The sequence below is a fragment of the Montipora capricornis genome, chromosome 9, assembly GCF_036669925.1.
Source record: "Montipora capricornis isolate CH-2021 chromosome 9, ASM3666992v2, whole genome shotgun sequence".
Lineage (NCBI taxonomy): Eukaryota > Metazoa > Cnidaria > Anthozoa > Scleractinia > Acroporidae > Montipora > Montipora capricornis.
In genome coordinates, this window is record NC_090891.1 from 43,688,259 (window position 1) to 43,701,680 (window position 13,422).

The following is a 13,422-nucleotide window of genomic DNA, read 5'->3' on the forward strand; positions in this document are numbered from 1 at the left end:
TAAGCTTAAGAACGAGGCATCAAGGGCTAATTTGAATAAAAACAAAACAATATTTAAATGGCGACCATTTTGGAATAAGGTGTTTGCTCAGATTTATACTTTTGTGTGTGGTTTGTCAGCTTTGCGGAATAATGAAGTATGATGTATTTAAATAGCTATGGTAAATTTTGGTATGTGTGCACCTCTATTAAAACTTCATTTTCACTGTAAGTGTGTAAGTTGCTCACTGGAACAACAGAAGACGACACAAGCGAGACGCGTAAACAATGTTTTTTTTTTCCTCACTTCTCTTAATAATGACATTCAAGGTAAGAGAAAAATAATTATTTTGACGATTCCAAAACATTCGGTTGGACGGAATGGAGAGTTCAACTTTCTTTTTATTACTTTACAGCATGTGCTGCCCTTGGTAAATCAGTTTATAAGAAATTCCCGGTTTGTACTATTTCTACATATCGATCCGCACAAATTTTTTTCTGTGTTCAGTAATTAATTAAATGCGGGTGTCATCATTTTCAGAACCTTTGTATCGAAACATATCATTCGCAATGGCATCTCCGGTTTTCAAATAAAAATGTCTGTCATATATCGAAGCTTGCTATACCAACCCCATCCCTCTTTCAAGAGCGGTATAAAGGTTCTCTGGCATCGACACCTATGCACCTTTCCATTGTTCTAAACAGTAATAATCAAGTACGGTCCATTGTAATGGAAGACCATATCGTTATTGAGGTGGAACAGGAGTTTATTATTATATTCACTGAGGTGGAATAGGAGGTCCGTATTTTGGAATAGTGACCTCCTGTTCCAGTCAGTGATCTCAATAATGACCTTCCGTTTCAGCTGGAAATGTCCTCCCCATCAGCGAACTAGGGCCACCACTGTCAAACATGTCGGTGATATCGATTACGTCATCAAGGATCTTCTTTTCTTCAAACATGTCAAGAGACTGAGAAAGAATATGGTCGAGTCCATCGCGTCTAAATCGATTTCTTCTCCTTGGTTTCGGTTCAAAGCCTGTGACAGCAAATCATAATGGCCGTCTTCCATCATCCCAAGCGAACGCTTACCGAAATGCATTTGTAACTGAACTGTATTCATTCCTCGGCCTTCCTAAAAATAAGAAACGAGCGCGTAGAAGGCTGAGGAGCTCAGACATTATCCTTTACGTGAGGGAAGAAAATAACAGGCTTCTTTTTTCGTAAATCACTTTGCACGGTTCCCATTAAGACAACGAGGAGAAAGCACCGAATTTGAAATTTATCATCCGGAGGACACGAGAAGTTCAAAATTTCACAACTGATATACGTTTTCGTGTATTTCACACTGATGAGATCACATACCGTTATGTAAATAATCCGGATTGTTTTATTTTCACGAGAGCTACAGAAAATTATAATCAAACTAAAGATAGCCTGCGATCAGGCTAAACTAGAGATTAAAGGCTGGTAAGCAAAAGCCTAAGAATGAGGGCTAGTTTTTGCAAGTGAGAACAACCGCCGACATAAGTATAAGCATAACATAAGAAGAACGAGCATGGTTTATTTTCCTTGTGATTATGTTATGCTTGCGCATGCGTGAAAAAAAAAGTGAAATAAGCGCAAGCCGCGGTCAGCCAATCATCGCCTTTGACCCAGACTTCATCGAGAACTAAATGCGGTATCCACAAACAAAATGGCGGTTTGCGATTGACTCGAGACTACAAAAACTCCTCGCCGAGGAAGTGAAAAATACCACGTTTTCGGAACATTTTCATACACATTTCAAGCGGAGAAAAGATCACATTGTTTGTGACCGAAAGTAATGCTCTCGGTTGTCACCTCACGAAGTTCCAAAGCCAAGTTATTGAACTTCCCTTGAGCGTGCCCTCGACGATATATCTCTCTTACCCAAGTCCTTCTAGGTCTTTGATGGATCGTTTGGCAAGACGTCGCCTTTATCTTTTTCCGCCATCATCCCCCATGGAAAAGAAAGCTGGTATCGAAAAACTTGTTGATATTGCGCATGCGTTTGTCCTTATACTTGTGTTCTGATGTTCTCACTTGTGTTGCGCTTACGCTTGGGATTCCGTCCCTAGAGGCATCTAGAAATAAAACATACCCCTGTAATATTACCATTTCTCCATACACCCACCCCCTCCCCCCTCTCCCCGTTCTGCGAGCTTGATTACTGGTAGTTGCAATAGACCATAACCCAGAAGTCTCGATATGCGATGGAATGCGGCCCATCGGTCGCAGAGGAGTTGTGGTCATCAACCCAACCTGATTGGCCATTTTTTGGCGGGACTCGTATTCGTAATCAATAAACTGATTAGCCAAAGCCAAATGAGGGAGATCGACATTTATGGTTGTGAGCTTCTGATAGAGGGGTTTTCAATTGAGTATCGAAAGTAATTAGCGAATTGCATTGGTTTTGGATTACTTCAGTCAGTGATTGGTTCAAAATTCTCCCGCCACTTTTTCAACCAATCAGAAGTGAAACCAAAATCAATCGTAGCTCGCGCGTGCACATTTTCCCGGGCTTTGTGTCGGCTATGTGTAATTACTTCGAGTTTTGATTGGTTTACCGAATTGTCTCCGTCTTTTTGATTGGCCAACGTAGTTACTTTGGTTTTGGTTTTATGACACTTGATTGAAACTCGCTCTAAACACTCCGAACACCGGGATAAGTTCTGCATCACGAAAATTTTTTTGTATTTTATTTATTTCATTTTTATCCTGGTACACGTTGTATCGAGAACCTTGAGAGCGGCGAAGCTTAGAGAAGATGTGAATGGAAAGGGAAGCAGCTGCGAGAAACCTCCTCTCCACTCGTGACCCAAGACCAAGAACAAAAACAACCCGTCAGGTCACACGGGCCATTAGTCACGAAAGAAAAATACCTGACAATCAAATCAATAATGCACCAAGTACCCTAAGCAAATATTCATTTACTGACAGTTCTAACAAAATTTTACACCAACATTTCAAATAAATAAACTCCTTAGAACATCTGTAAGCGGTTTGGAAAGGTATCCGAGGCTTTGCAGAGTCATGTGCGGTGATCACGAGGCCATCACAAGGTTTAAGTATAATGGCTAAAGAGGGGTGTATATAATTTCGTCTGGCAAAGGAAAGCAACTAGATCAGTCAGCAGGTCTCGCTTCGGATGCCTGTTGGGCAAGTCAACCATCATGGCAGCAGTTAAAATCTGTCGGATAGTGATCTTTATACTTGCAGTTTTTTCTGTGGGTGAAGCGTTTCGACTGCGAGCCCGTTTTCCTCGTCCTCAAAGCAAGGATTTTAGGCATCACGCCAAGAGATATGTTTGTCGATACTGCAACTACGACACAAAGACCTTTCGCCAAAAGGTAAGGCTTAATATCTATATCTACTTACAAAATTACGTCGCGAAGGTAACAAATTGTCCAAACTCTTATTTGTTTTTTTTTTTTTTGTGGTCTTACAGCTTAAATAAAGTGTTTGTCGTGACATTTGTTTCTCACGCGATGTTACTCAGTCTTGTAATAAAAGCAATTGGTATTTGAATGTTTTGCTTTTAACCTGTCAAAAGCTTTGTTTCCATAGTGCAGTCTTAAAACAAAGTAGAAAATCGACTTAGGGTGCAAATAGGAGGCGGAGTTACCAACACTTTCGTTCCAGAAAATCATTCTCAATATTATGACGAAAATAAGGTGCAGGGATGGCGTAGTGGTAAGAGCACTCGTCTCCCACCAATGTGACCCGATTCGATTCCCAGACTTGGCGTCATATGTGGGTTGAATTTGTTGGTTCTCTACTCTGCACCGAGAGGTTTTCTCCGGGTACTCCCGGTTTCCCCCCTCCTCAAAAACCATCGTTTGACTTGATTTGTGTTAATTGTTAATTTCAATTTACAGTGTCCCCAATTAGTGCTTCAGCGCTAGAACGACGAAACACTTAAATTTAGTTCCTTTTTTTTTTACACGATTGTCGGATTGATCTGAAACGTGAGCCTCAAGTCGTGGAGGTCAGTCAAACCGGTAGCCTGATTCTCAGACGTCCCAGGTCGTTCGCGGCCACTTCGCTTGCCCTCTAAAAGCGAAGTGGCCGCGAACGACCTCGGACGTCTGAGAATCAGGCTATCAAACTGGCCGGGTCCCAGATTTTTTCTAGGTCTCTTGCGTGACTGTCGCAAACACCGGATTCGTAGTGCCATAGGACTCGAAACGGACCATGGTCACACGAATGACTAAATTATTGGAGACATACAGCATTGCGTTTACATGATTCGGTGAACAGCAAACGCAATACTGAAATCTCTCTATTGCGTCCGATGATTGTTTTCGCTTTGAAAATTTCAACAGCTGGACCACTTTAATTTCAAAACCAACCAAACCTTCCTTCAGCGTTACCTCATCACCACGAAAAACTGGGAATACGGTGGCCCAATTTTCTTTTACACCGGAAATGAAGGAGACATAACTTGGTTTGCCAACAACACGGTAAGTAAGTAAGTAAGTAAGTAAGTAAGTAAGTAGATAAAAGAATAAGCAATGGTGTAAAACGAGCTCGACAACTGTTGCGTTGAGTTGGAGATTATTAGAGCTGCTCCCTAATTGCGCCTCTTAGCTAAGCCTGCTGATGAGTACAGACACGTAAAACAGCTACCGGTGGCTGCGTAAGAGTATGCAACTTGATTGGCTGTGCGCATGCGTGATTGGTAGTCCCCAAGGACCGCGGTCAATGTGGTCAGCATCGAGAAATATGAATTCTGGCTTCTTCCGCCAATCACTTCCGGCAGGGCGGATGGATGTATCTTGGACTATCAAGGCCGTGTCCTCCCAAGGCAATTCCATCACGTGACAACACTTTCATATCTGAGGGCAACCAATGCCGAAAGACAAGACCAGCAAAAACAAGACAAGACAAGACAAAACAAGATCCGTTGAAATTTGACGTTGAACTTTAACAACGGCGAACCCAAACACTGTAGTGCTGCAGCTGCGGGTCGCAAATACCGCGGGCGTCGGTTAAAGCGATGATGCGACGACGATTTTTAGAGCAAAACCGCTGTCCATACTTTACCCTGACCGGAAAATTATAATATATCTTTCCAGGGCTTCATGTGGGACAGTGCTAAAGAGTTTGGAGCGATGTTAGTCTTTGCTGAGCATCGGTATTATGGGGAATCGCTGCCTTTCGGTAACAAATCCTACGAGGTTTGTGGAATAGTCATATGCAGTACTCTGACTCAAACATTTTACTAGAAGCGGAATTACTTTGCTGAAATAATCGGTAAGAATTTATTAAGAAGAGATTCCAATCTACAAGCGAATTTTTCACTCCTTCATCATGGTTGCACTTATGTCAAAATCGCCGGAAAGATTCATACACTCTACAGGAAATATTGCTGCTGTGTTCTGCAACGTGGCATTCCTTATCTTCCACCCCCTTCCCCCCCCCCCCCCACTTCCCCCAGAAAAAAATCGGTTTCTTTTCGTCTCAATAGAAAGCTTTAATATTACCTTTAACGTTCAAGTTTACGTTGATGCTATATTTCAAGACAGTCTAAGTTAATTTGCTTTTGTTTTAATCATAACAATAGAGCCCGACCTATCTAGGATACCTCACCTCCGAGCAAGCACTAGCGGACTTTGCTGTTCTTATTTATCACCTCAAGGTAAATGAATTCAAGTCTATGGCCACTCTTTTCCATCAAGGAGCTTGAATTTGCATGCGGTTTTGTCATGTCGAGACAAGACAAGACTTTATCTTCACACTTCCTTAAAACATGATATTGAAACATAAAGGTACACCTGGTTCATTCAAAGTTTAAATTGACATTTATAAAATTGCTCTAAATTATATATATCAAAGATGGAAATCCCTCGTGAGAGATACTTTCAGCACGAGAAGATAAAATTCGTTTCCCCAAGCGGCCATGTAATGTTCTTTTTATTATATAGATATTGATGAAATGTCCAGATTTAAAACAACTTGTTTTATTCCTTTTCGAAATGATGAAAAAGTGGTCACCGACCGCTAAAACATGCATGTTGTGTAACATGAAACAAGATATGAATGTTATGAAAAGAAAATCATGATAATGTAAAATTTTGCAATAAAAATGTTAATGTAGTAAGAATTATATTGAAGCATAAAGGAACTTGCAATGAAGAAGAAGCTCGCGTTTTATTGGCCAATCGTGTTCGTTACCATGACGACAGCTATATTCTCTCATGTGAAAGATAAAAATGATATGTTCACTGCGCGCGGTGAAGATATGATTTTTTAGTAAAAGGAGAAATCCTGGTATTTCATCAGTATCTATATAATAAATACACTTACTACTTAGTACTACTCAGTCAAAAGATATATATTAGAGATTTCAGATGGCATAGGCTTTATATTTGCTTCGATAGTAAATACTGGCTTTTCTGGGGAAGATAAGGAGACTGAGATCTTTGAAATCTTGCGGTAATTTTTGCCAATGGTTGACTGCTAAAGCTGACAAAGTTGTTTTTCCAATATTAGTCCTAGAACGTACTTTATGGAAGTTACCTTCTAAGTTACCTTAAGGTCCGTTTTTCGAAAACCCACAACGTTTCCGGGCATTTTCGAGTGTTCCAATTTCCTTTATATCTTAACAACCGAGAGGTTTTAAGTCATGAAACTCCACAATCGTTTTGTGGAGTTTCAAGTGGATGGCAGTTTCGTAAATTGCTTTCGGGCCCGAAACGTTTGCGGGACTTTCGAGAAACGGGCCCCGTGATCTCAATCCAGTCTTCGCTGGTCCCCGATTCATTTCTAATTCCCTCTATTTGTTGTGACAGGAAACCATCCCCGGTGCAAGTAATAGCCCAGTTATAGCAATCGGGGGCTCGTATGGAGGTGAGTCACGAAACGAGGTCAAAAAGGGACTTCTTTTTCTAGCGTTTTAGCGCTTGGACTTGACGTTAAATAGGCTACATCAGGGGCATACAAGGAGCATATAACTTCATTTTATTTGTGGAAAAACCTATTTACAGACCGAGTTATTTTTAGATTGATTTTCCCGCGAAACCAGACCTTTCCAGCTAATCACAATTCGGCTTGCATGCGAAATTAGTATTCATGGATTGAGAATGGTCACTCGTGCAAACCAAATCTTACTTAAAAACTTGTTCAAAAAAAAAATAGGTGTACGAAAATGCCGTTACATAGACCGAATATTGAAGTTGTAAGTTCCTAGCTGGTTGCATATGCGGAAATGGCATATTCATTGTTGCAGCGTAACAGGGTTTTCTAAACTTTTTCTAAACTTTTTTTTTTTTTTTTTCAGGCATGCTGGCTTCATGGTTTCGAATGAAATATCCGAATATGGTCGCAGGGTAAGAGGCGTTTGCAATTTTTTTGAACAAAAGAGTTATAACTGCTTGTAAAAATTGTTTGGAACATTAATTCCTTCCAGGGCTCTCGCTGCTTCGGCGCCGATTCTACAGTTTCCTGGAATTACACCTTGTGAGGTAAAACTAAAAACTATCTTTTAACATGATCTTTTTTAGGTGCTAACCTTCTACAAGCGTTTTTTATCCTTTATGACAAGTTAAAGTTTCTAAGTGAGATTTATGCGTCTTCAATCTACAGTCGTTTTACAAGATCGTCACCAAGGACTTTCAAAGAGATGGAGGAGACGCATGCGTAAATTCAGTTAGGAAAACATGGAATGTCGTCAAGACATTTGGAAATACAGGTGATAAAACATTTCGGTAGAGGCCAGAATGGTATTGCCAAGCATTTGGAGTCCTCTCGATTTCATTAATTTTCTTTTTGGGATAGGGGAAAGGGGCATCCGATTCACCTGAAAGGGTTGCTTCTTCAGCGCTTGCTTTAAAGTCCGGCCTCTTCATTTCAAAATACTTTCAACACTTCGAGAATTCGAACATATTTTTGTTTTTCTGGAGCGAGAAAACAAGAAATGATGTTCTGACATTGTAGGCCGCCGGGTACTTCTCCAGTCACCAAGAATTTTGACTACGAAAATACTTTTCTTGACAGGCAGTGGACGCAAGAAGCTTACAGGTATATTTAAGCTATGCTCTCCTCTTAAAACGGAAGATGACGTCACACAACTTGAATACTGGATAAGCGAGACCTGGGTCAACTTAGCGATGGGTACGTTGCATGCAGTTGTAAACAATTTAGGTCTGTTTATTCTTTTCCACACTTCTCCACACTTCACGCTAATATTCTTATTGTATTGCAGTGGACTATCCGTATCCCGCCAGCTTTTTGGAACCCCTCCCTGCATGGCCTATTAAGGTATAACTACCGATAGTTAACAATTATTCTATGAGCGAGCGTTAGATATGAGTTGGCTATAATTAACTAGTCTCACATCCAACAAGTGCGAATGGAATAATTGGTTTATTCAATTCTCATTAAATTCCGAACGCTTGAACATTTGGAAATTAAAGCCAATCAGCTTCCACCTTGGCAACACTTGACATACTCAGTTTTCATATTCACTACTTCTTGCCCCCCCCCACCACCCAAAAAAAAAAAAAAAAAAAATCTGCATAGGCATTGTTTTCGACTTCTTTTGGGACATTTTCATTTTCATTTTCATTTTCCAGGAGAAATTGCAAACAATGGTTATGCAAAAGTCTTGGGGGGTAATAGAGGTGTATTATGGGATTATGAAAGTAGTGAATTGTGTCGTATGGCATATGACTGAGCTGATAACCAAGATTGAGTGAACCAGTCAGAAAGGTAGAAACGCAATATCCGCGGTCGAAAATTAAAGAATTTAAGTTATCGGTACTCTAAATGTATAACAATCATTGACTGCATGATATGATGAACAAAGCCAGGAACCCATGACTCCATTGAATTGGTGTCACGGGGATTTCACGGACGAATGAGACTCCCACAGGAGCCCGATCACCAATTACAAGAAACTAACCTGACTTCATAGGGTCACCGAAACGGAACTGCCTTTGTTTTTTTCGGAAAAGGTAGTTTAAAAATATATCGGTCTGTAAAAATGCCAGGACATAGGCCCAGCATGGGAGTTGTAGGCACCGGGTTATAGGTTCCTGACAAAGCAGATTTCCACGTTACTATAACATGGCGTGATGTGACAGTCATGCAATACTTTCTAATTGGGTGAGTAACGTCAACATAGTTTGACGAATTACATTGCTTTGCCGGTAGCTGGGACTAGGCGAGGAATCTCATTCAATTGAAGACAGTGATATATTTTGAATGACCAATAATAGTATCCCGGGGGTTTCAAATTCAATTCAATTCCATCCCATTGCAATTTTAAATATACGCGGCATTGGGAACGAGAACTTAAAATAGATTGCGAAACTAAGACTAAATAGACCACTTCAGGAATGGCGACCAACTTAACATTCTCTTGTAATTATGTTAATTAGACCTACTGGCCTCGTTTTGAAAGAAATATTCTTTAGAAATTTGCTCGTCGTAGCGAGGTTTGTAGGGCTCATGATTAGCATTAAAACAAAAGAATCATTTATTTGGCCGCCATTATGAAAGAGGTCTATGGGGCATAGGGATCCGTTCCTTTTACTTCATTCTCTCTTGGTAAAGAAAATTTTATGCAGGTATATATTTATTGAAAAGATAAAAGTAATGTTCTTGTTTAATTATCCGTGCAACATCGTTCACTACAAGACTATTGATTCTCTATAGCTCTTGTGAAAATAAACCGTAATCCTGAAAGTTTACATATGGTATTTGAGCTCACGAGTGATTATTTATGAAAGACTTCTATTTTGAACTGCGGTTCCAAGGACTCTAAGCCAGAGTGATCACCACAGTACTTAGCTAGCAACTTGAGAAGTTGCAAAGAAGGCCGGCCTGAACAAAAATCAAGGCTTGCAAATGCTCCAGTTTCCAGCAACTTTCTATTAAAGAGCATGAGTCCATTACCCAAGAGTAACAAACTGGTATCAGGTTTGCCTCCATCAGCGTTAGAAAAGTGTTTATTTTTAAACCAAGTTTTCAAGGAAAATAAACAATAGACCAAATCAGCGAACTCAATGTTGTACCCAATAGGCCATTTCCGAGTTCGTGTTTGCCTCCTTTTCAAAGCGAGTCCAAGTGCAAAGTTTTTGTTATGAAAATTAGTTTCCATTCATATGTTAAGTAGAACTAATTACCATCACAAAAACTTCGCACTTAGACTCGCTTTGAAGAAGAGGCTGACATGAACTCAGAAATGGCCAATTCAAATCCGGGGGTTAAGATTTTTGGTGCCTTGCATTTGCATTACAATATAGCATTCACATTAAGGGTGCGTTCGATTGAACATATTCCGGAATAGGAATACATGGAATAGAAGTTGGAAATCCTTCGTTTTTACGGAGATTCACATTAAAATTGCCTAACAGCAAGAGAAAATGAGGGGACAGAGAGGGAGGCTCCCGTTCCAGTCCTTGGGATATGTCATGTCCACGAAAGTTATTTTTAGACGAGTGGAAGTCTTCCGGGACGTCCGCATGCAGGTCAACCTCGGTCTGATGTTTGAAAGAAAAGCAAAGATTTCATGTAATGGTGGACGAAGTGGACTTGACGATTGTGCATGCGGACGTCTCGGGAGCCAGACTTCCGCTAGAACAAAGACTTTCGCTCGTCTAAAAATAACTTTCGTGGACATGACATATCCCGGCCAACGTCCTGAGCCTCCCTCTCTGTCCCCTCATTTTCTCTTGCTAACACTTGCTAAAATGCTATATTAAACATATTTTTATTATCCTTGCTGCTTCGAAATGTGCCAAACATACCGTTTTAATCATCACTCCACGTATTTTTATTCCGGAAAAGGGTCAATCGAACGCACCCTTAATGTGAATGCTATATTGTAAGGCAAATGCAAGGCACCAAGAATCTTAACCTCCGGATTTGAATTGGGTACAACATTGAGTTCGCTGATTAATTAAATAATATGGAAATACCTGGAACAAAACGTTTTATTCCCAAAGGGTTTAAATTGATACAACATTGCGTTAGCCGATTTGGTCTATCGTTCATTTTCCTTCAAAACCTGGTTTAAAAATAGACGCTGATGGGAACTAGGCCACTTTGGGTAAATCTTACTCTTGGTGATTGACCCTTGCTAAGAGTTGGTATGTGAGCTCATCTGGGGCCGGTTGCTCGAAGTGTGGTTAGCGCTAACCGTTGATTATTTTTCTAAGAGGTAGCAAAACCTATAGGTTTCCATGGTATTTAATGCTTCTGTGCATGGTCAGCGCTAACCGTGTTTCGAGCAACCAGGGCCAGAGCGCGACAACACAGGTTTGTCTTGTTGCGCGTCACGCGTAATAAGGACGTTTCGGGACACATTTTCCCTTTCCAATTAATCCAACAATAGCCTAAGTGAAATGCACACATACCAAGGAACGAAATGGGCCTCTACGTTCCTGTAACTTTTATTTTCTCCTGGATTCACTCCTCTAATCGACGATGTCTCACTGTTAAATAGGTCGTCTGTAAATATCTACAAAACGACAGTTTAGAGGACGACAAACTTCTTCAGGCTGTTTCGCAAGCGCTTGGCGTGTATTACAACAATTCTGGACAAGCCAAATGCTTCAATACTTCACAGCAAGCCGTGTCTGCCCTTGGAGACGAAGGCTGGTATTTTCAGGTAGGAACTAGAGCGGTCTACCCCGCTTTTCGGCTATCACATTCCACTGTCTTTTTTGGACGGGTGGGCACGGACGAAATTTATCTCATAAAAGAAAGACTGTATCGAGTATCTAATCTCTATTTTCGAATGCTCCATAATACATTTTGTTTGCCCCTATCCCCTCCCCCTCCCCCACAAATTTTGCATAACTACTGTTTTCAAATGCTCTTGGGGACACTTCAGTTTCCCAAGAGCATTTGAAAACGATAGTTTATGCAAAATCTGGGGGGCAAACAAAGTGTATTATGGGGCATTCGAAACAAAACAAAGATGGCGGCGGCCATCTTGTTGCTATCACCTTGAGACCTCAGCGTAGAGTTCAAAGTCAGAGGGTTTCTACCTATAACGAAGATTTAGAACGTAAGTGGTCCCAACAAGGTTGCGTTGCAGACCTCAGAGTAAAAACAATAGGTTGCGCGATCCAGTCTTTTGGTTTTTTTAAGATCAGTGGAACGAAACATGGATTAACCTAAGATTCCACTTGATGTCACAGCGGCCATGTTGGTATTTCAAATAAGCCATTTTCCAAAATACCATAATACTCTTTGTTTGCCCTCCAAAAGTTTGCATAAGCATTGTTTTTGTTTTCTCTTGGGACCATTGTAAGTCTCCAGAGAAACTGGAAACAATGCGTATGCAAAATATTTTGGAGAGCAAACAAAGAGTATTATGGTATTTCAGAAAGTGACCTATTAATCCGCCGATAAGTTTCATTCTTAAGCAAACATTTTCTATTGCTACGGTTAAAAAAAAATGGCCGCGAATCACGTGATTGGCATGCCAGATATAAAAGGCAAAAACGTAATGCACGAGTCCAGTCTCCTGCCTTCGACCAATCAGCAGCCATTTAAGATCATTGTCTCCCTGCTCCAATGGTAAAAAAGATAAAAAATAACCCTCGCACGTCTGGTTCCTCCAAGACAGTCTAAGGTGACGGGGTACCTTTGACGCACCTCAGTGCAGAAATACACATCTTAAAAGTCTTTCGTTCCAGCAATGTGCAACTTTTAATGAAATTCAGCAGGGAACTGGGGCGAGTTTCAAGTTTTAACTAATCGATAAACTGACACTACCACGTGAAAGATCATGTTGAGATTGGTCATTTGGCCAAGTATGGTACTTTTAGGGTGAACAGAGACCAAGTTATGGACCTTGAAACATGGTTCAAAATCCATACAAACGTCTCTAATTTTGACAAAGCGTCCCCCAAAACCATATAAACTCTAAATTTTTTATCAGTTTAGTGACAACTGTAAAATCCCGTCATGTACCTACAATTTGAAAGAAGCTGCGATGAAAATCGCTATGTTTGCCCATTTTAAAGAGTATCACGGAAATCATAAAAATTTTAAGAGTTTATATGGTTTTGGGGGACGCTGTATCAAAATTAGAGACGCCTGTATGAATTTTGAACCATGTTTCAAGGTCCATAACTTGGTCTCTGTTCACCCTAAAAGCACCATACGTGGCCAAATAACCAATATCAACATGATCTTTCATGTGGTAGTGTCAGTTTATCGATTAGTTAAAACTTGAAACTCTCCCCAGTTCCCTGATGAATTTCGGAAAGGCCAATTGAATAATGAAAATAATAAAGTATTCTCATTTGTCTCACGATGTGGTCACTTGTGATGTAGATCGCGACGTTTCGACTGCATACTGCTAGTCTTCATCAGGCGATGAGGTCGACCGGGAATCCTGTAAACCACTCCATCTTGTTTAGTCGGCTCGACAGCGTCTTTCGGTCGTACCAGATGTGATCTT

The 13,422-nt window shown here is 40.5% G+C and overlaps 1 protein-coding gene across 1 annotated transcript in view; it reads left to right on the forward strand.

Annotated features, from left to right (window-relative positions):
- Positions 1-2,862: 2,862 nt before the first annotated feature.
- The window catches only part of LOC138017814 (lysosomal Pro-X carboxypeptidase-like), a 14,957-nt gene continuing 4,397 nt past the window's right edge, over positions 2,863-13,422 (forward strand). Inside the window, exons 1-11 of the mRNA XM_068864784.1 lie at positions 2,863-3,349; positions 4,325-4,462; positions 5,078-5,179; positions 5,566-5,640; positions 6,794-6,851; positions 7,282-7,330; positions 7,411-7,465; positions 7,587-7,692; positions 7,998-8,114; positions 8,206-8,261; positions 11,452-11,616. Coding sequence (XP_068720885.1) covers positions 3,173-3,349; positions 4,325-4,462; positions 5,078-5,179; positions 5,566-5,640; positions 6,794-6,851; positions 7,282-7,330; positions 7,411-7,465; positions 7,587-7,692; positions 7,998-8,114; positions 8,206-8,261; positions 11,452-11,616 — 1,098 coding nt within the window. The 5' untranslated portion in view covers positions 2,863-3,172. The remainder of the gene's footprint in view (positions 3,350-4,324; positions 4,463-5,077; positions 5,180-5,565; positions 5,641-6,793; positions 6,852-7,281; positions 7,331-7,410; positions 7,466-7,586; positions 7,693-7,997; positions 8,115-8,205; positions 8,262-11,451; positions 11,617-13,422) is intronic.